The following is a 27,484-nucleotide window of genomic DNA, read 5'->3' on the forward strand; positions in this document are numbered from 1 at the left end:
GGCTCGAGGGGCTGAATGGCCTCCTCCTGTTCCTATGTTACAAGTTCGAGGGGCTGAATGGCCTCCTCCTGTTCCTATGTAACAGGCTCGAGGGGCTGAATGGCCTCCTCCTGTTCCTATGTAACAGGCTCGAGGGGCTGAATGGCCTCCTCCTGTTCCTATGTAACAGGCTCGAGGGGCTGAATGGCCTCCTCCTGTTCCTAAGTATCAGGCTCGAGGGGCTGAATGGCCTCCTCCTGTTCCTATGTTACAAGTTCGAGGGGCTGAATGGCCTCCTCCTGTTCCTATGTTACAAGTTCGAGGGGCTGAATGGCCTCCTCCTGTTCCTATATCACCGCGGCCCATATTTCCCACGTTGCCCACAGTCTTTTTTTGCCAACAGGTGGCCTCGCACGCTGGCCGGGATCTCAGCCTACCAGCCCTGTCTACAGTACCCATACCCCTCGGCCTCGCTGGATGGAGCCTCCTTGGAGAAGAAGACTTCCCGCAACTGCGACCGCTCGGGCCAGTGGGAAGAGGCCGATTACTCCGAGTGTCTCTACACCAACGACTACACCAGGGTCCTCTATACCTTCGTCCTGGTGAGTCACAACCACCGTTGGCCTTTGACCTGCCGCTACTTCTGAACTGTGAACCCTACTTCAAATAGCTTTTCAATGTCAGGTCGAAACTTCTCTGAAGCCGGAAAATATTGTTGATGATTTTAAGGGTCAAACGTTTGAGGCATTTTAGTGTGACATTCCTCCGCCTGTTCTCCTAGTGAGAACATTGAGCCAATAAGCAGGTTTCGGCCTGGGACTGTTTGATACGACAGTGTAGAGGAGATTTACTCTGTATCTAACCCGTGCTGTACCTGCCCTGGGAGTGTTTGACGGGACAGTGTAGAGGGAGCTTTACTCTGTATCTAACCCATGCTGTACCTGCCCTGGGAGTGTTTGTTGGGACAGTGTAGAGGGAGCTTTACTCTGTATCTAACCCGTGCTGTACCTGCCCTGGGAGTGTTTGTTGGGACAGTGTAGAGGGAGCTTTACTCTGTATAGAACCCGTGCTGTACCTGCCCTGGGAGTGTTTGACGGGACAGTGTAGAGGGAGCTTTACTCTGTATCTAACCCATGCTGTACCTGCCCTGGGAGTGTTTGATGGGACAGTGTAGAGGGAGCTTTACTCTGTATCTAACCCGTGCTGTACCTGCCCTGGGAGTGTTTGATGGGACAGTGTAGAGGGAGCTTTACTCTGTATCTCACCCGTGCTGTACCTGCCCTGGGAGTGTTTGATGGGACAGTGTAGAGGGAGCTTTACTCTGTATCTAACCCGTGCTGTACCTGCCCTGGGAGTGTTTGATGGGTCAGTGTAGTGGGAGCTTTACTCTGTCTCTAACCCGTGCAATAACCATGTGGAATGGAAATGAGATGGGACTTGAATGAGCAGGTTATTCCTGCTAATGATTTTTTGTGCGATTCTTTGCGTCTCTCTCTCGCTCTCTCTCTCTATCGCTCTCTCTTTCACTCTCTATCACTCTCTCTTTCTCATTCTCTCACTCTCACTCTCTCTCACACTTTCTCTCTCTCTCTCTCTCTCTGTTTGTCTCTCATTCTCTCCCACACTCTTTCTCACCCAAACTCTCACTCTGTCTATCTCTCACTCTTTCTCTCTCACTCTTGCACTCTCAATCTCTCTCTCACTCACTTACTCACTCTCTCACTCTCACTCTCTCTCTCACTCACTCTCTCTGCCACACATACTCTCTCACTCTCCCTCACTCCTTCTCTCTCACTCACGCTCCTTCTCTCTCTCTCACTCCCTCTCTCTCTCTCTCTCTCACTCCCTCTCTCTCTCACTCCCACTCTCTCATCCCTTTCTCTCACTCCCTCTCTCTTTCTCTCACTCCCTATCTCTCACTCCCTCTCTCACTCTCTCTTTTACACTCTGTCTGTCTGTCCCTCAATCTCTTGCTCACTCCCCCTCTCTCACTCCCTCTCTCTCACTCCCTCTCTGTCACTCTCTCTCTCACTCTTTCTCACTCCGTCTCTCACTCTCTCACTCTCCCTCTCACACTCTGTCTTCTGTCCCTCACTGTCTCTCTCACTCTCTCTCTCTCACTCTATCTCACTCTCTCTCACTCCCTCTCTCTTACTCCCTCTCCCTCACTCTCTCTCACACTCTGTCCGTCTGTCCCACCCTCTCTCTCACTCCCTCTCTTACTCTCTTACTCTCTGTCTGTCTGTCCCTCATTCTCTCTCTCTCTCATTCACTCTTTCTCTCACACTCTGTCTGTCTGTCCCTCACTCTCACACTTTGTCTATCTGTCCCTCACTCTCTCTCTCTCAATCTCTCCCTCACACTCTATCTGTCTGTCCCTCACCCTCTCACTCTCTGTCCCTCACTCTCTCCCTCTCTCTCTCCCTCATTCTCTCACTCTGTCTGTCTGTCCCTCTCACTCTCCCTCACACTCTCTCTCACTCTCCCTCACTCTCTCTCTCTCTCACTCTGTCTGTCTGTCTCTCTCTCTCCCACTCTCTCTCACTCTCTCTCTCCGTGTTTAGATGCCCATCAATAACACCAACGCTCTGACCCTTGCTCGCCAACTGCTGGCCTACACAGCCGAGGCCACCCACTTCCTGGACATGATGGATGTGATTTACGTGGCCCAGATGATCGAGAAGTTCATCAGCTTCACGGATGAGATCCAGGATGTAATGTATCTGAACCGTCTGCTGTTTGGCTTTAGCTGGACTACGTCTCCTTTCCTTTCTGTAGGCCGTGCGGATATTTCCAGAACTTTTTTGTTTAGTTTCGTCCTGATGAGAAAGTAGGACAGAAACTTGCAATTGTCTGTGGCCTCAGGCTACTTAGATATTGGCTGGCCTAATACATTGCCAGAACAGTAGAACAGTGAGCAAACTGTACAATGCTCTTCTCAAACTACACTTTGAGTACGGGGTCCAGTTCTGGTCAGACCCCACCTTGAGTACTGGGTCCAGTTCTGGTCAGACCGCACCTTGAGTACTGGGTCCAGTTCTGGTCAGACCCCACCTTGGGTACTGGGTCCAGTTCTGGTCAGACCCCACCTTGAGTACTGGGTCCAGTTCTGGTCAGACAGACGTTGAGTACTGGGTCCAGATCTGGTCAGACCTGACCTCGAGTACTGGGTCCAGTTCTGGTCAGACCCCACCTTGAGTACTGGGTCCAGTGCTGGTCAGACCTGAGCTTGAGTACTGGGTCCAGTTCTGGTCAGACCTGAGCTTGGGTACTGGGTCCAGTTCTGGTCAGACCTGACCTCGAGTACTGGGTCCAGTTCTGGTCAGACCTGACCTCGAGTACTGGGTCCAGTTCTGGTCAGACCTGACCTCGAGTACTGGGTCCAGTTCTGGTCAGACCTGACCTCGAGTACTGGGTCCAGTGCTGGTCAGACCTGACCTCGAGTACTGGGTCCAGTTCTGGTCTCCGAGACACAAGGGAGAAGTTCAAATCTTGAATGTAGTCCAGTGAAGATTCTAGTTTTAACGGGCTGAGTTATGAGAAAGAACTGGAGAGACTGAGTGCGGAGGTGATCTTTTAAAGGGATACGTATTAAGGGAATGGAAAAGGTTCCTCTTCACACAAAGAGTGACCAACACGTGGAATGGACTCCCGGATAGATTAATGGCGGTAAATACCCTGGAATCATTTAAGGACCAATTGAATGCTACAGTGGGGAAGTATGGGGTTCGTTCTGAGTGGATGAAGTAAGAAAGGTCCAATGATTCACCTCATCTAAGTGATGTGCGATGATATGGTGCTGCCCAGAACATGTTGAGGCTGTAGCAACTAACAGCAAACCCGACAGTCCTCCTGCGTCCCCTCCCCTGCTACACCGTGGGCATTCTGCCTGACCCCTGCCCCTTGACCTCTCCGGTCCTGAGGTTCATCCATTGTTGCCAGGGCTGCAGATACCTGGCAATGTCGCTGAAGGCAATGTTTGGCTGACTCTCTCTCTCTTTCTCTCCCTCCTTCCCTCTCTCCCTCTCTCAGCTGGGTGACCTGATCGTGGAAATGGCCAGTAATATGATGCTGGTCGATGAGCACATTCTGTGGATGGCCCAGAAGGAGAGTAGAGCCTGCACTCGCATCGTCCGATCAGTGGAAAGCATCGCCAACCTGACCTTGACGTCCAATTCACAAGCGATAACCAAGGTAGGCTCCAGGGGAACCTTCTTGCCAACACTTTGCGAGGACTATTTTTTTGGCAACGGTCATTGGGTCTGTGGTGTTGAGGGAAGCACTGTCTGGAGTGTGTCACAAGTTACAGGACTAGCCGAGGTTACACCATGGTTGAGAGGGTAGCTGCGAGGCCTCTCTGCAGCCAGCTGCCAGGGAGCCCCAGGATTGCTCCTCTCCACGCTGAGAGAAGCAGCAGCCTCATATTTGCCCCGTGGAACACAGCTGGACCCAAACCCTCCATCGTGTCTGCCCCATGCAGACCGGTGGAGGGGTTTAGGGAGAAGGGAGGGGTTTAGGGAGAGGAAATGGGTTTAGAGAGAGGAGGAGGGGTTTAGGGAGAGGGGAAGGTTCAAGGAGACTGGAGATGTTTCGAGAGAGGGGGAGGGGTTTCGACAGAGGAGGAGGGGTTTAGAGAGAGGAGGAGGGGCTTAGGGAGGGGGAGGATTTATAGAGAGGAGGAGGTGTTTAGAGAGAGGAGGAGGGGTTTAAGGAGACTGAAGATGTCTAGAGAGAGGGTGAGGGGATTTAGAGAGAGGGGAAGGTTTAAGGAGACTGGAGATATTTGGAGAGAGGGGGAGGGGCTTAGAGAGGGGGAGGGGTTTATAGAGAGGAGGAGAGGTTTAAGGAGACTGGAGGGGTTGGAGAAAGGAGGAGAAGTTTAGAGAGAGGGGGAGGGGTTTAGAGAGAGGGGGAGGGGTTTAGAGTGAGGAGGAGGGGTTTAGAGAGAGGAGGAGGGGTTTAGAGAGAGGAGGCAGGGTTTAAGGAGACTGGAGGGGTTTAGAGAGAGGAGGAGGGGCTTAGAGAGAGGGGCGGAGCTTAGAGAGAGGGGGAGGTGTTTAGAGAGGAGGGGAGGGGTTTATAGAGAGGAGGAGGGGTTTAGAGAAAGGGGGAGGGGTTTAGAGAGAGGGGGAGGGGTTTAGAGAGAGGAGGCAGGGTTTAAGGAGACTGGAGATGTTTAGAGAGAAGGGGAGGGGTTTAGAGAGGGGGAGGGGTTTAGAGAGAGGGGGAGGGGTTTAGAGAGAGGAGGAGGGGTTTAGAGAGAGGGGGAGGGGTTTAGAGAGAGGAGGAGGGGTTTAGAGAGAGGGGAAGGGGGTTGGAGAGAGGGGAGGAGTTTAGAGAGAGGGGGAGGGGGTTAGAGAGAGGAGGAGGGGTTTAGAGAGATGAGGAGGGGGTTAGAGAGAGGGGAGGAGTTTAGAGAGAGGAGGAGGGGTTTAGAGAGAGGGGAGGGGGTTAGAGAGAGGAGGAGGGGTTTAAGGAGACTGGAGATGTTTAGAGAGAGGGGGAGGGGTTTAGAGAGAGGAGGAGGGGTTTAGAGAGAGGAGCCAGGGTTTAAGGAGACTGGAGATGTTTCGAGAGAGGGGGAGGGGGTTAGAGAGAGGGGAGGAGTTTAGAGAGAGGGGGAGGGGTTTAGAGAGAGGGGGAGGGGGTTAGAGAGAGGGGGAGGGGGTTAGAGAGAGGGGGAGGGGGTTAGAGAGAGGGGGAGGAGTTTAGAGAGAGGGGAGGAGTTTAGAGAGAGGGGGAGGGGGTTAGAGAGAGGGGAGGAGTTTAGAGAGAGGGGGAGGGGGTTAGAGAGAGGGGGAGGAGTTTAGAGAGAGGGGGAGGGGGTTAGAGAGAGGAGGAGGGGTTTACAGAGAGGGGGAGGGGTTAGAGAGAGGGGGAGGAGTTTAGAGAGAGGGGAGGAGTTTAGAGAGAGGGGGAGGGGGTTAGAGAGAGGGGAGGAGTTTAGAGAGAGGGGAGGAGTTTAGAGAGAGGGGAGGGGTTTAGAGAGAGGGGGAGGGGGTTAGAGAGAGGGGGAGGAGTTTAGAGAGAGGGGGAGGGGGTTAGAGAGAGGAGGAGGGGTTTAGACAGGGAGTTCCAGTCAACTTTTATGCCTGAATTATTGGATCATAAATCTGAGTATTTTTCTTCTGAGAAAACAATATCTGAAGCGAGCCCCTCGGTCATCACCTGATGAAACCTCTGAAACTCTTTGTTTCCAGGTTTCCAAAAACATTGCCTTGGAGGCTTTCCTGGTGAAGCCGGCCAGCTATGTGGGTTTGAGCTGCACAGCCTTTCAGAGGAGGCTGCAGTTCACCAGCACGGACAAACAGGAGGAGGAGGGAGAGTCTCTGGCTGATCAGCAGATCAAGTTTCGGTGCAGCACTGGGAATCTCAACACCTCACTGAAAAACTTCCCCGTCAAGGTAAACTGGTGAAACCGGACCTGGACCGTGTGAAACCGGACCTGGAGTGTGTGAAACCGGACCTGGAATGAGAGTGAAACCGGACCTGGACTGTGTGAAACCGGACCTGGAGTGTGTGAAACCGGACCTGGAGTGTGTGAAACCGGACCTGGAGTGTGTGAAACCGGACCTGGACCGTGTGAAACCAGACCTGGAGTGAGAGCGAAACCGGACCTGGACTGTGTGAAACCGGACCTGGAGTGAGAGTGAAACCAGACCTGGATTGAGAGTGAAACCAGACCTGGATTGAGAGTGAAACCGGACCTGGACTGTGTGAAACCGGACCTGGATCGTGTGAAACCGGACCTGGAGTGTGTGAAACCTGAGCTGGAGTGTGTGAAACCGGACCTGGACTGAGAGTGAAACCGGACCTGGACTATGTGAAACCGAACCTGGACTGAGAGTGAAACCGGACCTGGACTGTGTGAAACCGAACCTGGACTGTGTGAAACCGGACCTGGACTGAGAGTGAAACCGGACCTGGACTGTGTGAAACCGGAACCTGGAGTGTGTGAAACCGGACCGGGACTGAGAGTGAAACCAGACCTGGAGTGTGTGAAACCTGAACCTGGACGATGTGAAACCGGACCTGGACTGAGAGTGAAACCGGACCTGGACTGAGAGTGAAACCGGACCTGGACTGTGTGAAACCTGAACCTGGACGATGTGAAACCGGACCTGGACTGAGAGTGAAACCGGACCTGGACTGAGAGTGAAACCAGACCTGGAGTGTGTGAAACCGGACCTGGACTGAGAGTGAAACCGGACCTGGAGTGTGTGAAACCGGACCTGGACTGAGAGCAAAACCGGACCTGGACTGAGCGAAACCGGACCTGGAGTGTGTGAAACCGGACCTGGACTGTGAGAAACCAGACCTGGATTGAGAGTGAAACCGGACCTGGACTGAGCGAAACCGGACCTGGACTGAGCGAAACCGGCCTGGACTGTGTGAAACCGGACCTGGACTGTGTGAAACCGGACCTGGATTGAGAGTGAAACCGGACCTGGACTGAGCGAAACCGGACCTGGATTGAGCGAAACCGGACCTGGACTGAGCGAAACCGGCCTGGACTGTGTGAAACCGGACCTGGATTGAGTGAAACCGGACCTGGACTGTGTGAAACCGGACCTGGACTGTGTGAAACCGGACCTGGATTGAGAGTGAAACCGGACCTGGACTGAGCGAAACCGGACCTGGACTGAGCGAAACCGGCCTGGACTGTGTGAAACCGGACCTGGACTGTGTGAAACCGGACCTGGATTGAGTGAAACCGGACCTGGACTGTGTGAAACCTGACCTGGAATGTGTGAAACCGGACCTGGATTGAGAGTGAAACCGGACCAGGACTGTGTGTGAAACCGGACCAGGACTGAGAGTGAAACCGGACTTGGACTGAGAGTGAAACCGGACCTGGATTGAGTGAAACCGGACCTGGACTGAGAGTGAAACCCGACCTGGATTGAGTGAAACCGGACCTGGACTGAGAGTAAAACCGGACCTGGACTGAGAGTGAAACCGGACCTGGACTGAGAGTGAAACCGGACCTGGATTGAGTGAAACCGGACCTGGATTGAGTGAAACCGGACCTGGACTAAGAGTGAAACCGGACCTGGACTGTGTGAAACCGGACCTGGATTGAGTGAAACCGGACCTGGACTGAGAGTGAAACCGGACCTGGATTGAGTGAAACCGGACCTGGACTGAGAGTGAAACCGGACCTGGACTGTGTGAAACCGGACCTGGACTGTGTGAAACCGGACCTGGACTGAGAGTGAAACCGGACCTGGACTGAGAGTGAAACCGGACCTGGATTGAGTGAAACCGGACCTGGACTGTGTGAAACCGGACCTGGACTGTGTGAAACCGGACCTGGATTGAGAGTGAAACCGGACCTGGATTGAGAGTGAAACCGGACCTGGACTGAGCGAAACCGGCCTGGACTGTGTGAAACCGGACCTGGACTGTGTGAAACCGGACCTGGATTGAGTGAAACCGGACCTGGACTGTGTGAAACCTGACCTGGAATGTGTGAAACCGGACCTGGATTGAGAGTGAAACCGGACCAGGACTGTGTGTGAAACCGGACCAGGACTGAGAGTGAAACCGGACTTGGACTGAGAGTGAAACCGGACCTGGATTGAGTGAAACCGGACCTGGACTGAGAGTGAAACCCGACCTGGATTGAGTGAAACCGGACCTGGACTGAGAGTAAAACCGGACCTGGACTGAGAGTGAAACCGGACCTGGACTGAGAGTGAAACCGGACCTGGATTGAGTGAAACCGGACCTGGATTGAGTGAAACCGGACCTGGACTAAGAGTGAAACCGGACCTGGACTGTGTGAAACCGGACCTGGATTGAGTGAAACCAGACCTGGACTGAGAGTGAAACCGGACCTGGATTGAGTGAAACCGGACCTGGACTGAGAGTGAAACCGGACCTGGACTGTGTGAAACCGGACCTGGACTGTGTGAAACCGGACCTGGACTGAGAGTGAAACCGGACCTGGACTGAGAGTGAAACCGGACCTGGATTGAGTGAAACCGGACCTGGACTGTGTGAAACCGGACCTGGATTGAGAGTGAAACCGGACCTGGACTGAGAGTGAAACCGGACCTGGATTGAGTGAAACTGAACCTGGACTGAGAGTGCAACCGGACCTGGACTGAGAGTGCAACCGGACCTGGACTGAGTGAAACCGGACCTGGACTGTGTGAAACCGGACCTGGATTGAGAGTGAAACCGGACCAGGACTGCGTGTGAAACCGGACCTGGACTGTGTGAAACCGGACCTGGACTGAGCGAAACCGGCCTGGACTGTGTGAAACCGGACCTGGACTGTGTGAAACCGGACCTGGATTGAGAGTGAAACCGGACCTGGACTGAGCGAAACCGGACCTGGATTGAGCGAAACCGGACCTGGACTGAGCGAAACCGGCCTGGACTGTGTGAAACCGGACCTGGATTAAGTGAAACCGGACCTGGACTGTGTGAAACCGGACCTGGACTGTGTGAAACCGGACCTGGATTGAGAGTGAAACCGGACCTGGACTGAGCGAAACCGGACCTGGACTGAGCGAAACCGGCCTGGACTGTGTGAAACCGGACCTGGACTGTGTGAAACCGGACCTGGATTGAGTGAAACCGGACCTGGACTGTGTGAAACCTGACCTGGAATGTGTGAAACCGGACCTGGATTGAGAGTGAAACCGGACCAGGACTGTGTGTGAAACCGGACCAGGACTGAGAGTGAAACCGGACTTGGACTGAGAGTGAAACCGGACCTGGATTGAGTGAAACCGGACCTGGACTGAGAGTGAAACCCGACCTGGATTGAGTGAAACCGGACCTGGACTGAGAGTAAAACCGGACCTGGACTGAGAGTGAAACCGGACCTGGACTGAGAGTGAAACCGGACCTGGATTGAGTGAAACCGGACCTGGATTGAGTGAAACCGGACCTGGACTAAGAGTGAAACCGGACCTGGACTGTGTGAAACCGGACCTGGATTGAGTGAAACCAGACCTGGACTGAGAGTGAAACCGGACCTGGATTGAGTGAAACCGGACCTGGACTGAGAGTGAAACCGGACCTGGACTGTGTGAAACCGGACCTGGACTGTGTGAAACCGGACCTGGACTGAGAGTGAAACCGGACCTGGACTGAGAGTGAAACCGGACCTGGATTGAGTGAAACCGGACCTGGACTGTGTGAAACCGGACCTGGATTGAGAGTGAAACCGGACCTGGACTGAGAGTGAAACCGGACCTGGATTGAGTGAAACTGAACCTGGACTGAGAGTGCAACCGGACCTGGACTGAGAGTGCAACCGGACCTGGACTGAGAGTGAAACCGGACCTGGACTGTGTGAAACCGGACCTGGATTGAGAGTGAAACCGGACCAGGACTGCGTGTGAAACCGGACCTGGACTGTGTGAAACCGGACCTGGATTGAGAGTGAAACCGGACCAGGACTGCGTGTGAAACCGGACCTGGACTGTGAGTGAAACCGGACCTGGACTGTGTGAAACCGGACCTGGACTGTGTGAAACCGGACCTGGAGTGTGTGAAACCGGACCTGGACTGAGAGTGAAACCGGACCTGGACCGAGAGTGAAACCGGACCTGGATTGAGTGAAACCGGACCTGGACTGTGTGAAACCGGACCTGGACTGAGAGTGAAACCGGACCTGGACTGTGTGAAATCGGACCTGGATTGAGAGTGAAACCGGACCTGGACTGTGTGAAACCGGACCTGGACTGTGTGAAACCGGACCTGGACTGTGTGAAACCGGACCTGGATTGAGAGTGAAACCGGACCTGGACTGAGCGAAACCGGACCTGGACTGAGCGAAACCGGCCTGGACTGTGTGAAACCGGACCTGGACTGTGTGAAACCGGACCTGGACTGAGTGAAACCGGACCTGGACTGTGTGAAACCTGACCTGGAATGTGTGAAACCGGACCTGGATTGAGAGTGAAACCGGACCAGGACTGTGTGTGAAACCGGACCAGGACTGAGAGTGAAACCGGACTTGGACTGAGAGTGAAACCGGACCTGGATTGAGTGAAACCGGACCTGGACTGAGAGTGAAACCCGACCTGGATTGAGTGAAACCGGACCTGGACTGAGAGTAAAACCGGACCTGGACTGAGAGTGAAACCGGACCTGGACTGAGAGTGAAACCGGACCTGGATTGAGTGAAACCGGACCTGGATTGAGTGAAACCGGACCTGGACTAAGAGTGAAACCGGACCTGGACTGTGTGAAACCGGACCTGGATTGAGTGAAACCAGACCTGGACTGAGAGTGAAACCGGACCTGGATTGAGTGAAACCGGACCTGGACTGAGAGTGAAACCGGACCTGGACTGTGTGAAACCGGACCTGGACTGTGTGAAACCGGACCTGGACTGAGAGTGAAACCGGACCTGGACTGAGAGTGAAACCGGACCTGGATTGAGTGAAACCGGACCTGGACTGTGTGAAACCGGACCTGGATTGAGAGTGAAACCGGACCTGGACTGAGAGTGAAACCAGACCTGGATTGAGTGAAACTGAACCTGGACTGAGAGTGCAACCGGACCTGGACTGAGAGTGCAACCGGACCTGGACTGAGAGTGAAACCGGACCTGGACTGTGTGAAACCGGACCTGGATTGAGAGTGAAACCGGACCAGGACTGCGTGTGAAACCGGACCTGGACTGTGTGAAACCGGACCTGGATTGAGAGTGAAACCGGACCAGGACTGCGTGTGAAACCGGACCTGGACTGTGAGTGAAACCGGACCTGGACTGTGTGAAACCGGACCTGGACTGTGTGAAACCGGACCTGGAGTGTGTGAAACCGGACCTGGACTGAGAGTGAAACCGGACCTGGACCGAGAGTGAAACCGGACCTGGATTGAGTGAAACCGGACCTGGACTGTGTGAAACCGGACCTGGACTGAGAGTGAAACCGGACCTGGACTGTGTGAAATCGGACCTGGATTGAGAGTGAAACCGGACCTGGACTGTGTGAAACCGGACCTGGACTGTGTGAAACCGGACCTGGACTGTGTGAAACCGGACCTGGATTGAGAGTGAAACCGGACCTGGACTGAGCGAAACCGGACCTGGACTGAGCGAAACCGGCCTGGACTGTGTGAAACCGGACCTGGACTGTGTGAAACCGGACCTGGACTGAGTGAAACCGGACCTGGACTGTGTGAAACCTGACCTGGAATGTGTGAAACCGGACCTGGATTGAGAGTGAAACCGGACCAGGACTGTGTGTGAAACCGGACCAGGACTGAGAGTGAAACCGGACTTGGACTGAGAGTGAAACCGGACCTGGATTGAGTGAAACCGGACCTGGACTGAGAGTGAAACCCGACCTGGATTGAGTGAAACCGGACCTGGACTGAGAGTAAAACCGGACCTGGACTGAGAGTGAAACCGGACCTGGACTGAGAGTGAAACCGGACCTGGATTGAGTGAAACCGGACCTGGATTGAGTGAAACCGGACCTGGACTAAGAGTGAAACCGGACCTGGACTGTGTGAAACCGGACCTGGATTGAGTGAAACCAGACCTGGACTGAGAGTGAAACCGGACCTGGATTGAGTGAAACCGGACCTGGACTGTGTGAAACCGGACCTGGACTGAGAGTGAAACCGGACCTGGACTGTGTGAAATCGGACCTGGATTGAGAGTGAAACCGGACCTGGACTGTGTGAAACCTGACCTGGACTGAGTGAAACCTGACATGGACTCAGTGAAACCGGACCTGGACTGTGTGAAACTGGAACTGGACTGTGTGAAACCGGACCTGGATTGAGAGTGAAACCGGACTTGGATTGAGTGAAACCGGACCAGGGCTGAGAGTGAAACCGGACCAGGGCTGAGAGTGAAACCGGACCTGGACTGAGTGAAACCGGACCTGGATTGAGAGTGAAACCGGACCTGGAGTGTGTGAAACCGGACCTGGACTGAGTGAAACCGGACCTGGACTGAGTGAAAACGGACCTGGACTGTGTGAAACTGGACCTGGACTGTGTGAAACCGGACCTGGACTGAGAGTGAAACCAGACCAGGATTGAGAGTGAAACCGGACCAGGGCTGAGAGTGAAACTGGAGCAGGGCTGAGAGTGAAACCGGACCAGGACTGTGTGAAGCCGGTCCAGGAGTGAGAGTGAAACCGGACCAGGACTGTGTGAAACAGGACCAGGGCTGAGAGTGAAACCGGACCTGGACGATGTGAAACCGGACCTGGATTATGTGAAACCGGACCTGGACTGAGAGTGAAACCGGACCAGGGCTGAGAGTGAACTTTGACGTCCACCTGAGAGGGGAGACGGAACCTCGGTTTAACGTTTCATCCGAAAGACTGCACCTCCGACAGTGCAGCACTCCCTCAGTACTGCCCCTCCAACAGTACAGCACTCCCTCAGTACTGCCCCTCCAACAATACAGCACTCCCTCAGTACTGCCCTTCCGACAGTGCAGCGCTCCCTCAGTGCTGCCCTTCCGACAGTGCAGCGCTCCCTCGGTACTGCCCCTCCGACAGTGCAGCGCTCCCTCGGTACTGCCCCTCCGACAGTGCAGCACTCCCTCAGTGCTGCCCTTCCGACAGTGCAGCGCTCCCTCGGTACTGCCCCTCCGACAGTGCAGCACTCCCTCGGTACTGCCCCTCCGACAGTGCAGCACTCCCTCAGTACTGCCCCTCCGATAGTGCAGCACCCTCTCAGTACTGCCCCTCCAACAGTGCAGCGCTCCCTCAGTACTGCCCCTCCAACAATACAGCACTCCCTCAGTACTGCCCTTCCGACAGTGCAGCGCTCCCTCAGTGCTGCCCTTCCGACAGCGCAGCGCTCCCTCGGTACTGCCCCTCCGACAGTGCAGCACTCCCTCAGTGCTGCCCTTCCGACAGTGCAGCGCTCCCTCGGTACTGCCCCTCCGACAGTGCAGCACTCCCTCGATACTGCCCTTCCGACAGTGCAGCACTCCCTCAGTACTGCCCCTCCGATAGTGCAGCACCCTCTCAGTACTGCCCCTCCAACAGTGCAGCGCTCCCTCAGCACTGCCCCTCCAACAGTGCAGCGCTCCCTCAGCACTGCCCCTCCAACAGTACAGCACTCCCTCAGCACTGCCCCTCAGACAGTGCAGCACTCCCTCAGTACTGCCCTTCCAACAGTGCAGCGCTCCCTCAGTACTGCCCCTCCGACAGTGCAGCACTCCCTCAGTGCTGCCCTTCCGACAGTGCAGCGCTCCCTCGGTACTGCACTGGGAGAGTCAGCCTAGATTATGTGTTCAAGTCTCTGGAGTGGGGACTCACGGCTGATAGAAGTTAGCTCTCTCCATGCGCGCACACACATTGAGACACAGATACACACACACACACACACACACAGACATTTTGTGCACTTTCCTGCAGGAGTTATTATTTTTCCAATCTCTACCTCAGGGGCCAGTTTTACAGTCCCAGGAGCTGAGAGCAATTAACTCAGTACCGCCCAGCAGTCAAACCTGAAGCCTTCTGGTCTTCTTGCAGCCTTCGCTACACTAGCGGAGCTCCCGTGGCATTGCTCACAGACGTTGCACTGTTTTATCACAACAGGAGCACTGCACCATGTAACGCACAACATATTATTCTGCTGCTGAGGTGGAACTGTGTTCAAGCAGCCTGTCCCTCCCAGGCCACAAAGTCTAATTGCTGCAAGTAAACGCTGCCTGAGGAGGTCAGTCAGAGTTTAATTGTTGTTTGGTGAGGGAAGGTGCTTGTAAATTTCTGGCTCCAGGTCTGAAAAAAATTAGCCTGAAATGACTGACTTTCTTTCTGTTGATATTTTTTAATGCTAGTGGACACTTTGAAACACCATGTATGCTGTTCAAACTTTTCTACGATAGATCTTCAGTCAGCAGGTTGATTACATAGAATTACATAGATTTTACAGTACAGAAACAGGCCATTCGGCCCAACTGGTCTATGCCGGTGTTTATGCTCCACACGAGCCTCCTCCCACCCCTCGTCATCTCACCCTATCAGCATATCCTCCTATTCCTTTCTCCCTCATATGTTTATCCAGCTTCCCCTTAAATGCATCTATTCTATTCGCCTCAATTACTCCTTGTGGTAGCGAGTTCCACATTCTCACCACTCTCTGAGTAAAGAAGTTTCTCCTGAATTCCTTATTGGATTTATTAATGACTATTATATTTATGGTCCCAAATTTTGGTCTGCCCCACAAGTGGAAAGATCTTCTCTACGTCTACCCTGTTGAAACCTTTCGTAATTTTAAAGCCGTCTTTTTCCAGAGAAAAGAGCCCCAGCCTGTTCAGTCTTTCCTAATAAGTATAACCTCTCAGTTCTGGTATCATCCTTGTGAATCTTTTGTGCACCATCTTCAGTGCCTCTATATCCTTTTTATAATATGGAGACCAGAACTGTGCACAGTGCTCCAAGTGTGGTCTAAACAAGGTATATGGAGACCAGAACTGTGCACAATGCACCAAGTGTGGTCTAACCAAGGTATATGGAGACCAGAACTGTGCACAGTACTCCAAGTGTGGTCTAACCAAGGTATATGGAGACCAGAACTGTGCACAGTGCGCCATGTGTGGTCTAACCAAGGTATATGGAGATCAGAACTGTGCACAGTGCTCCAAGTGTGGTCTAACCAAGGTATATGGAGACCAGAACTGTGCACAGTACTCCAAGTGTGGTCTAACCAAGGTATATGGAGACCAGAACTGTGCACAGTGCGCCATGTGTGGTCTAACCAAGGTATATGGAGATCAGAACTGTGCACAGTGCTCCAAGTGTGGCCTAACCAAGGTATATGGAGACCAGAACTGTGCACAGTGCTCCAAGTGTGGTCTAACCAAGGTATATGGAGACCAGAACTGTGCACAGTACTCCAAGTGTGGTCTAACCAAGGTATATGGAGACCAGAACTGTGCACAGTGCTCCAAGTGTGGTCTAACCAAGGTATATGGAGACCAGAACTGTGCACAGTACTCCAAGTGTGGGCTAAACAAGGTACATGGAGACCAGAACTGTGCACAGTACTCCAAGTGTGGTCTAACCGATTGGCACAATTGGGAGTGTTGGCACCAACCGCGCAAGCGTGCCCCCTACAGTCCGTGTGGTGCTGGTGCGTTGTGACCCGCTGCTTCTCTCTGCCCCTCCAGAACAGCATGGCCCTGGCGTCGGTCCAGCTGCCGCCCGCTCTCTTTGCCCGCTCGCCGCCAGCCCAGGGCCTCGCCAACTCCAGCTGCAAGCTGCAGTTCGTGGTGTTCCGCAACGGGAAGCTCTTCCCCAGCACGGGCAACTCCTCCAACCTCGCTGACGACGGGAAGCAACGGAGCGCGTCGACGCCCGTCGTCTTCGCGGGCACAGGTGAGCGGTTCCTGCTTCGCGGCGGACAGGGTACCTCAGTTACCGGGGGGGGGGGGGGTAGGGGGGGGGGAACGGTGTGTTGGAGCAGCAGGGTGTGGCACCGTCAAGCCGTGGGACTCGAGCTCCAACCCATAGTTACTCCAATTTGAACTGCAGCCCTGGCGGGAGGCCAGCTGGTTCCACGGGGAAGGAAAGCCTCCGTGCCTGGTTCCACCTCTCGTCGGCAGAGATGCCAAACCCACCTGTCCTTTTGACCACAAGGACAACCAACCAGTGGAGGTGCGGGGGGGGGGGATTTAAAATGACCTCCAAAAGAGAACAGAGTGTTTGGCGGGGCAGGGGACGGGCTGTCAGCCCTTTTAGCACCATGATTACATTCCAATCAACATTATATTTAATAAGCCCAAGCCTTAATCATTCCTTTACTCTTGTATAAGTAAAACTTACTCGTTTAATGTGCTGCTCCGGGAGAAATTCCCCGCTGTTATCCTTCTAAAGAGCACTTTGTTGTATAAACAATGTCTGCATTTTCTTGGACTCAGCTTTAAGGTTAAAAAGAGAGAGGAATAAAGAGACAGAGTTAGAGAGAGACAGGTGGAGAGAGGCAGATATATATATATATATATATAGAGAGAGAGAGAGAGACAGATGTAGAGAGCGAGACAGCAAGACAGAGACAGATAGAAAGAGCTTGTGTTTATATAGGACCTTTCATGTCCTCAAGGCGTCTCAAAATACTCCCCAATAAACAAAGTACTTGTTTAAAAGTGTGGTCACTGTTGTAATGTAGGAAACGCAGAAGCCAATTTGCGCACAGCAAGATCCCACAATCAGCAATTTGATAATGGTTGAGGGATAAATATTGGCCAAGACACTGGGGAGAACTCCCCTGCTCCCAATAATACCGTGGGATCTTTTACATCCACCCGAGAGGGCAGATGGGGCCTCGGTTTAACATCTCATCTGAAAGACGGTACCACCAACAGTGCAGCACTCCCTCGGTGTTGGCAGTGGGACTGTCAGCCTGGATTATGCACGCAAGTGTCTGGAGCAGGATTTAGAACTCTCAACTTTCATGACTCAGAGGTGAGAGTGCGACCCACTGAGCCACGGCTGACACTAAGTTAAGAGCGGTTAAGGGGTAAAGAAGTGTTTGAGCTTCTGTGGAAGGAAGTTTAGTGAAGGAGGAGATGTGGGAGGTTCAGTTGAGGCCAAGAGTGTGGGCAGATGGACAAGATGGAGCCATCAAAGGTAAGAGGTTAGGGTCAGGGTGTTGGTGATTTTGTGAGCAAGCTGTGGGAGGACGGTTTCAGTTCTGTTGTCTCTGTGTTGGTGCTGCTCAGATGGTTGTGGTGTGAACGACGTCAGCGATCCCATCATTGTCGCCCTGCGTCACTGGCAGTCGGGCGAAGGCGAGGTGGCGGCCCTCTGGAACTTTGACCTCCTCGATGGCTTCGGAGGCTGGCAGGCGGACGGATGCCAAATCGCGCACGCCAAGGTTAACATCACCACCATGCGGTGCCACCGGTTCAGTAATATCGCCGTGCTCAAGGTGAGTCGCTGATGGGAGTTTGGTGAGCATGCAAGTAAGCAAATGCAAGTTGGCACAAAGCTAGAGGAAAGTGCTTTACAATAGCCGCTCAGAGAGATCACTGAGGTGCGCTTCCTTGTTTAAATATTGGGATCCTGCCTGAGATCAGCGGCCAGATAATTGGGAATGTCCGTATCCTAACTCGCACCAAGTCCCGTTCTCCCATCACCCCCTGTGCTCGCTGACCTACATTGACTCCCGGTCCGGCAATGCCTCAATTTTAAAATTCTCATCCTCATGTTCAATTCCTTCCATGGTCTCGCCCCCTCCCTGTCTCTGTGACCCTCCTCCAGCCCTATTACCCTCCGAGATCTCTGCACTCCTCCAATTCTGGCCTCTTGTGCATCCCCGATTTTAATCGCCCCACTATTGGCGGCCGTGCCTTCAGCCGCCTAGACCCTAAGCTCTGGAATTCCCTCCCTAAACCTCTCCGTCTCTCCGCCTCTCTCTCCTCCTTTAAGACGATCCTTAAAACCTCCCTCTTTAACCAAGCTTTTGGTCACCTGTCCTAATATCTTCTTACGTAGCTCGGCGTCAAATTTTATTTGATAACGCTCCTGTGAACCGCATTCATAGAACCATAGAATGCTTACGGCATGGAAGGAGGCCATCCGGCCCATCGAGCCTGCGCTGGCTCACTGCAAGAGCAATCCAGTTAGTCCCACTCCCCCGCTCTTTCCCCGTAGCCCTGCAAATTTTTCTTCTTCGGGTACCTATCTAATTCCTTTTTGAAAGCCACATTTGACCTTGGTTCCACCACCCTTTCAGGCAGTACATTCCAGATCCTAGCCACTCACTGCATAAAAAAGTTTTTCCTCATGTCGCCTTTGGTTCTTTTGACAATCACCTTAAATCTGTGTCCTCTGCTTCTCGACCCTTCCGCCAATGGGAACAGTTTCTCTTTATTTACTTTATCTGGACCCTTCATGATTTTGAATACCTCGATCAAATCTCCTCTCAACCTTCTCTGCTCTAAGGAGAACAACCCCAGCTTCTCCAGTCTATCCACGTAACTGAAGTCCCTCATCCCTGGCACCATTCTAGTAAATCTTTCTACACCCTGTCTAAGGCCTTCCTAAAGTGCGGTGCCCAGAATACTCCAGTTGTGGCCGAACAAGTGTTTTATAAAGGTTCAACATAACTTCCTTGCATTTGTGCTCTATGCCTCTATTTATAAACCCCAGGATCCCGAATGCTTTTTTAACCGCTTTCTCAATCAGTCCTGCCACCTTCAACGACCTGTGTACATACACCCCCAGGCCTTTCTGTTCCTGTACCCCCTTTTAGAATTGTACCCTTTAGTTTATACTGCCTCTCCTCGTTCTTCCTACCAAAATGCTCACACTTCTCAGTGTTAAATTTCATCTGCCACACATCCGCCCATTCCACCAGCCTGTCTATATCCTCTTGAAGTCTATCACTATCCTCCTCCCTGTTTACTACACTTCCAAGTTTTGTGTCATCTGCAGATTTTGAAATTGTGCCCTGTACACCCAAGTCCAAGTCATTAATATATATCAAGAAAAGCAGCGGTCCTAGTACTGATCCTGGGGAACACCACTGTACACCTCCCTCCAGTCAGAAAAATAGCCGTTCACCACGACCCTCTGTTTCCTGCCACTTAGCCAATTCTGTATCCATGTTGCCACTGCCCCCTTTTATTCCATGGGTTTCAAGTCTATTATGTGGCACCTTATCAAATGCCTTTTGAAAGTCCATATACACAATACCAACCACATTGCCCTCATCAACCCTCTCTGTTACGCCTATAGAACACTTTTGGATTCCCTTTTATGTTGGCCGCCAGTCAATTCTCATGCTCCCTCTTTGCCCCTCTTATTTCCTTTTTTACTTCTCCTCTGTATTTTTTATACTCAGCCTGGTTCTCACTTGTATTAACAACCTGACATCTGTCATATGCCCCCTTTTTCTGCTTCATCTTACACTCTATCTCTTTCGTCATCCAGGGAGCTCTGGCTTTGGTTGTCCCACCTTTCCCCCTCATGGGATTGTATCTCGACTGTACCCGAATGATTGTTCAATTACAGTTTTGCCTGCTATTCTTTGATTCCAATTTACCCGGGCCAGATATCTTCTCAACCCACTGAAATTGGCCTCCTCCAATTAAGTATTTTTTACTCTAGATTGCTCCTTGCCCTTTTCCATAGTTAATCTAAACCTATGATATTATGATCACTGTTCCCTAAATGTTCCCCTACTGACACTTGCTCCACTTGACCCACCTCATTCCCCAGAACCAGATCCTCCTTCCTCGTTAGGAAACATACTGATCAAGAAAGTTCTGCCGAACACACTTCAAAAATTCCTCCCCCTCTTTGCCCCTTACACTATTACTCTCCCAGTCTACATTAGGATAATTGAAGTCCCCCATTATCACTATTCTATAGCTCTTGCACCTCTCTGTAATTTCCCTGCAAATTTGCTCCTTTATATCCTTCCCTCTAGTTGGTGGCCTATAGAATACACCCAGTAGTGTAATGGCACCTCAATTGTTTCTTAACTCTAAACAAATAGATTCTGTCCTTGACCCCTCCAGGACATCCTCTCTCTCCAGCTCTGTAACATTCTCCTTAATCAATACTGCCACACGCTCTCCTTTCTTTCCTTCCCTATCTTTCCCGAACACCTTGTATCCAGGAATATTTAGCACCCAATCCTGCCCTTTTTTGAGCCAGGTCTCCGTTATCGCCACGACATCATATTCCCATGTGGCTATTTGCGCCTGCAGCTCACCAACCTTATTTACCACGCTCCGTGCGTTTACACACATGCACTGTAAGCCTATCTTAGACCTTCTCGTATTCTCTCTTAGTCTGACCCCACTTAATACTGTACTATTTCTTACTCTAGTTCTATCTGTCTCTCCCAATCCTTTGTGCACCTTGTTTCTCCTTTCTAATGCTGCATCCTGGTGCACATCCCCCTGCCAAATTAGTTTAAACCCTCCCCCACAGCACTAGTGAACCTCCCCGCGAGGACGTTGGTCCCAGCTCTGTTGAGATGCAACCCATCTGGCTTGTACAGGTCCCACCTCTCCCAGAACTGGTCCCAATGCCCCAGGAATCTAAAGCCCTCCCTCCTATACCATGCGTCCAGCCACACATCCATCTGCTCTACCCTCCTATTTCTATACTCACTAGCGCGTGGCACCACGAGTAATCCTGAGATTACTGCCCTTGAGGTCCTGTTCTTGAATCTTTCTCCTGGCTCCGTAAAATCTGCCTGCAGAACCTCATCCCTATGTCCTTGGTACCGATATGGACCACGGCCTCTGGCTGTTCACCCTTCCCCTTCAGAATGTTCTGCCTTGGGATGTTTTACTATGTTAAAGGCGCTATATAAATGCAAGTTGTTGTTGTTAAGAGTGTGATCACTGTTGTTAATTATCATTATCCAAAGCAAGGAGTAAGGAAATGATTGGCTACACTTTAACCTCACTGTGCAAGGCCAGATAGGACAAATTCACCCCTCCTCCCCCCCCCCCCCCATACCACTGTGTTTTTGTAATGGGAGTTACAGACAATTTAACCCTATCAGTCTCTCCTTGTGTTCCCACTGATTCCAGACCACACAATAAGCCCAACATCAAGTAAATCAAAGCTCCCTGCAGTTCTAATTTTAATAAGTATAACAAGTAATTTGTTATAGGACCAAGGATATCAAAACTACTGGAGGTGGCAGCCATTTTGAACATCGGCCTGGTGATGGCTCCTGTCTACTTTTGGTCAAGAAAGTTTTGATTTGCCCTTGTGAGTAATGTGGTCCAAGGGCTAAGGCTCAGAGTACAGGGCAGGAAGAGGTGGAAGAGGAGGCAAGTCAGGAATTAGTAGCGAGGTGACCGCAAGTTTGGGATAACGTTGATCGTAGGAGGAAGGGAAGTCTGAGGAGGCCCACGGTTTTTGAGGTGCTGAGATAGAACCTCCCAAACCTGTGACCCTGAACACCTAGAAGGCCAGGGGAGCAGCATCACCTCCAAGTCACACACACCGTCCCGACCTGGACATATATCGCCATTCTTTGAATATAGAAGATTAAGGGTTGATCCAATTGAGGTGTTTAAGATGATTCAAGGATTTGCTAGGGTAGATAGAGAGAAACTATTTCCTCTGGTGGGGGGAGTCCAGAACAAAGGGGGCATAACCTTAAAATTAGAGCTAGGCTGTTCAGGGGTGATGTCAGGAAGCACTTCTTCACACAAAGGGGAGTGGAAATCTGGAACTCTCTTCCCCAAAACGCTGCTGAGGCTGGGGGTCAATTGAAAATTTCAGAACTGAGATTGATAGATTTTTGTTAGGCAAGGGTATTAAGTGATATGGAGCAAAGGTGGATGCAGATCAGGCATGGTCTAAGTGAATGGCGGAACAGGCTCGAGCGACTGAATGGCCTCCTCCTGTTCCTATGTTCAGATATCGCTGGGTCAAAATCCTGGCACTCCCTACCTAACAGCACTGTGGGAGCGCCTTCACCACACGGACTGCAGCGGTTCAAGAAGGCGGCTCACCACCACCTTCTCAAGGGGCAACTGGTGATGGGCAATAAATGCCAGCCTTGCCAGCGACGCCCACATCCCGAGAATGAAATTTTTTTAAAAAGAATGAGAGGCGATCACACTGCAATTTATCACTTCGTTGTGTTTTTCTTTACAGAAGATAAGTAACCAGCCTATCCCAGACCATGAAAACATGCAGGTTCTGCACCCCATTATCTACACCTGCACTGTTGTCCTCTTACTCTGCCTCTTCACCGCCATCATTACGTACATCCTGAAGCACAAGTAAGTTACCAACCGCACCTATTAAAGAAAATAATAGCCAGTGTATCAAGGGCCAGAACAGACAATGGATGTAGCTGGGTTACGTAGAATTTACAGCACAGAAACAAGGCCATTCGGCCCAACTGGTCTATGCCAGTGTTTATGCTCCACACAAGCCTCCTCCCACCCTACTTCATCTCCCCCTATCAGCATATCCTTCTCTGGTTCTGCACTGGGCCTATGTCGGATCTGGTACAAGTGACTGCTGCCCAGTTGCACCCTCTTATTCCCAGAAGCACGTCCCCAATGGAAAATTCTAGGAAACTTTCGGCACAGAAGGAAACGCAGTAGCCCACGATGTCTCTCCTGGATCCCGGAGAGGCTCGAGGCCTGGCGTCCAGCACCGGGGCCTCAAAAGGCCGATTTTGGTCAGGCGCTGGTCACCCCCTCCTTCCCATGTCTCTCGGAAAGGTCCTTCAAGGCAGCCGCCCCTGTGGACTTGGTGCCCTCCTAGCGTATTGTGCTGGGATCAACAGTTTGATATTGTAAGGAGCATTAAAGGGGAAGTGACCCCCCCTAAATGTGTCGTGGATCATTTCTGCAGTCCAGGTTGGACCATTTTGGTGGGGGGGGAACCAGTTCTTCAACATCCGCCCCTTGTGTTGAAGTATTGGAGCAGGCCATCTCTCTGCCCTCGAGGCACAAAAGGGACCTGGGCACGGAGTGAAACTAATAAAAACGGAAAGGAAACACAAATGAAGGCCCAGCTTTTTCTCGCGCTCCAGCAAATTAACACCCCAGCTTGCAAACGGATTTCATTGCCTTGCGAGCCGAGTGTGCACAGAGAGTGTGGCTCTGAGCGTGAGCTCAGGAGGAGACTCACTATTCCATCCACCACCCTAAACATTCACTCCCTTCACCACCGGCGCACCGTGGCTGCAGTGTGTACCATCCACAGGATGCACTGCAGCAACTCGCCAAGGCTTCTTCGACAGCACCTCCCAAACCCGCGACCTCTACCACCTAGAAGGACAAGAGCAGCAGGCACATGGGAACAACACCACCTGCACGTTCCCCTCCAAGTCACACACCATCCCGACTTGGAAATATATCGGCCGTTCCTTCATCGTCGCTGGGTCAAAATCCTGGAACTCCCTTCCTAACAGCACTGTGGGAGAACCTTCACCACACGGACTGCAGCGGTTCAAGAAGGCGGCTCACCACCACCTTCTCAAGGGCAATTAGGGATGGGCAATAAATGCCGGCCTCGCCAGCGACGCCCATACCCTAAAAATGAATTTTAAAAACTGATTGCTTTGGTTGGTGAGCTGGGGGCTTCAATAAAGGTGCTTGAGAGATATGATGCTGTTGAGGTCTGATTTAATACCATATCGCCTTCCTGCCTGTTACAGCACGATCCGTATTTCCAGGAAGAACTGGCACATGTTGCTTAACCTCTGGTTCCACATCTCTATGACCTGTGCTGTGTTCGCTGGGGGCATCAACCGAACGGAGTATGGGCTGATCTGTCAAGTGGTGAGTATATAACCCAAATTGTGTTTGTGGTTTCCGAACATTTTCACAGCACCGTTTACCAAACTGAGCTATTTTGTAGCGCAGCGTCGCGGAATAATTAGCTTTCTTACTATCGATGTAAAGTAAGAAAGACTTGCATTTATGCAGTGCCTTTCACATCCTCAGGACAGCCCAAATAACTGGCTTTATTTACAGCCAATGAGGTATTTTTGAAGTGTAGTCACTGCTGTAATGTAGGAAACGCGGCAGCGATGTGATAATGACCAGATCATCCATTCCAGTGATGTTGGTTGAGGGATAAATATTGACCGGGAGACCAGGGGGAACTCCCCTGCTCTTCAAAGGAGCAGCCAGGTGATCTTTTACATCCACCCGAGAGGGCAAACAGAGCCTCCTTTGAAGGTCTTTTCCAAGAGACGGCACCTCCGACAACGCAGCACTCCCTCAGTATTGCACTGAAGTGTCAGCATGGATTTAAGTGCTCATGTCTCAGGAGTGGGACTTGAACCCATGACTTTCTGATTCAGAGGTAAGAGCACTACCCACTGAGCCATGGCTGACACCTGTACTGAAATGATACATCGCTGTACACAGATGTCACACTCTGCGCATCACATTGTACGCGTCACACTCCAGATGTTACATCTGTTACAGATGCTGGCTACTTCTGAGCCGCAGCCTGAAACTGGCAGGTGCATTCCAACGTGCAAAGTTCCCTAACCAGACAACAATTAAACTTTGATCGGTCTGAGCCTCTGTTTACTTAACAACAATTGGGCGTTGCAGCCTTAAAGAGAAACCTTACCAGCAGAATAATACATTACAAGATACAACAATCCTATCCTTATAAAACAGTTTATCATCGACTTACGATGAGACCCACTAATATATAAATATATATATATATATATATATATATAAGATATTAAAAGTCGGGTATAGGATGCACTTCCTGTGAATGTAGCATGTACTTTCTGTAACACTCTCATGTCACATTATTTCCATACCTGTCCGTCACACTTTAAATTTTTTATACGTACCTCTGATTGAGTCCTCCCAGCTGCGCCTCCTATGTATCCTCGACAGGCCTGAGGCCTCTAATGCCGTATCCTTGCCTCTGTTCCGGAGCAAAGCCCCTATTGCAGCATTCTTGGCCATGACCCAGGAACCGGGTTTGCATTTATTAAGCGTTTACTGCGCTTTTGTTATCTTAGTAGAGACGCAGTCGCGTCTTAAGCAGTTTAAAGCCTGTTGCTGGGTAATGGCCAGGGATCGCAGCTATACGACTTTTCTTAGCAGCAGGAGTAGGAAACCCTAAAGGATTGCACTGGCTCAGAGCCTGTTTTACTTATTTAGAGCACTTAGTGTCCATTCACAGTACAAGCGCAGTAAGTGTTTTAAATAACAAGAGGCTTTGTAGTTTGGTACTGGGAAAGGCCTTTAGGGAATTTATTTGAGACCTGCCTTGGGCACTGCAATGATGCCAGGCTGAGACCTGCCTTGGGCACTGCAATGATGCCAGGCTGAGACCTGCCTTGGGCACTGCAATGATGCCAGGCTGAGACCTGCCTTGGGCACTGCAATGATGCCAGGCTGAGACCTGCCTTGGGTACTTCAGTGATGCCAGGCTGAGACCTGCCTTGGACACTTCAATGATGCCAGGCTGAGACCTGCCTTGGACACTTCAGTGATGCCAGGCTGAGACCTGCCTTGGGTACTTCAGTGATGCCAGGCTGAGACCTGCCTTGGGTACTTCAGTGATGCCAGGCTGAGATCTGCCTTGGGTACTTCAGTGATGCCAGGCTGAGACCTGCCTTGGGCACTGCAATGATGCCAGGCTGAGACCTGCCTTGGGCACTGCAATGATGCCAGGCTGAGACCTGCCTTGGGTACTTCAGTGATGCCAGGCTGATACCTGCCTTGGACACTTCAATGATGCCAGGCTGAGACCTGCCTTGGACACTTCAGTGATGCCAGGCTGAGACCTGCCTTGGGTACTTCAGTGATGCCAGGCTGAGACCTGCCTTGGGTACTTCAGTGATGCCAGGCTGAGATCTGCCTTGGGTACTTCAGTGATGCCAGGCTGAGACCTGCCTTGGGCACTGCAATGATGCCAGGCTGAGACCTGCCTTGGGTACTTCAGTGATGCCAGGCTGAGACCTGCCTTGGACACTTCAATGATGCCAGGCTGAGACCTGCCTTGGACACTTCAGTGATGCCAGGCTGAGACCTGCCTTGGGTACTTCAGTGATGCCAGGCTGAGACCTGCCTTGGACACTTCAATGATGCCAGGCTGAGACCTGCCTTGGACACTTCAGTGATGCCAGGCTGAGACCTGCCTTGGGTACTTCAGTGATGCCAGGCTGAGACCTGCCTTGGGTACTTCAGTGATGCCAGGCTGAGATCTGCCTTGGGTACTTCAGTGATGCCAGGCTGAGACCTGCCTTGGGCACTTCAATGATGCCAGGCTGAGACCTGCCTTGGGCACTTCAATGATGCCAGGCTGAGACCTGCCTTGGGTACTTCAGTGATGCCAGGCTGAGACCTGCCTTGGGTACTTCAGTGATGCCAGGCTGAGACCTGCCTTGGGCACTTCAATGATGCCAGGCTGAGACCTGCCTTGGGCACTTCAATGATGCCAGGCTGAGACCTGCAATGGGCACTTTAATGATGCCAGGTTGAGACATTGGGCATTTCAATGATGCCAGGTTGAGACCTGCCTTGGGCACTTCAATGATGCCAGGCTGAGACCTGCATTGGGCACTTTAATGATGCCAGGTTGAGACATTGGGCATTTCAATGATGCCAGGTTGAGACATTGGGCATTTCAATGATGCCAGGTTGAGACCTGCCTTGGACACTTCAATGTGCCAGGCTGAGACCTGCCTTGAACACTTCAGTGTGCCAGGCTGAGACCTGCCTTGGGCACTTCAATGATGCCAGGTTGAGACCTGCCTTGGGCACTTCACTGATGCCAGGCTGAGACCTGCCTTGGACACTTCAATGTGCCAGGCTGAGACCTGCCTTGGGCACTTCAATGATGCCAGGTTGAGACCTGCCTTGGGCACTTCACTGATGCCAGGCTGAGACCTGCCTTGGACACTTCAATGATGCCAGGTTGAGACCTGCCTTGGGCACTTCAATGATGCCAGATTAAGACCTGCCTTGGGCACTTCAATGTTGCCAGGCTGAGACCTGCCTTGGGCACTTCAATGATGCCAGGCTGAGACCTGCCTTGGACACTTCAATGTGCCAGGCTGAGACCTGCCTTGGACACTTCAA

General features: G+C 52.0%; 1 protein-coding gene across 3 annotated transcripts in view; it reads left to right on the forward strand.

Annotated features, from left to right (window-relative positions):
- The window catches only part of LOC137335691 (adhesion G protein-coupled receptor A2-like), a 283,681-nt gene that overhangs the window by 245,724 nt on the left and 10,473 nt on the right, over positions 1-27,484 (forward strand). For 2 of the 3 annotated variants that reach the window (XM_068000989.1, XM_068000991.1), the window contains exons 9-16: positions 383-581; positions 2,544-2,693; positions 4,012-4,173; positions 6,180-6,383; positions 16,094-16,301; positions 17,645-17,853; positions 22,560-22,687; positions 24,079-24,202. In XM_068000989.1, the coding sequence (XP_067857090.1) occupies positions 383-581; positions 2,544-2,693; positions 4,012-4,173; positions 6,180-6,383; positions 16,094-16,301; positions 17,645-17,853; positions 22,560-22,687; positions 24,079-24,202 (1,384 nt within the window). The remainder of the gene's footprint in view (positions 1-382; positions 582-2,543; positions 2,694-4,011; positions 4,174-6,179; positions 6,384-16,093; positions 16,302-17,644; positions 17,854-22,559; positions 22,688-24,078; positions 24,203-27,484) is intronic. The other variant, XM_068000990.1, reaches the window with a different exon arrangement.

The sequence above is a fragment of the Heptranchias perlo genome, chromosome 20 (genome assembly GCF_035084215.1).
Source record: "Heptranchias perlo isolate sHepPer1 chromosome 20, sHepPer1.hap1, whole genome shotgun sequence".
Taxonomy (NCBI): domain Eukaryota; kingdom Metazoa; phylum Chordata; class Chondrichthyes; order Hexanchiformes; family Hexanchidae; genus Heptranchias; species Heptranchias perlo.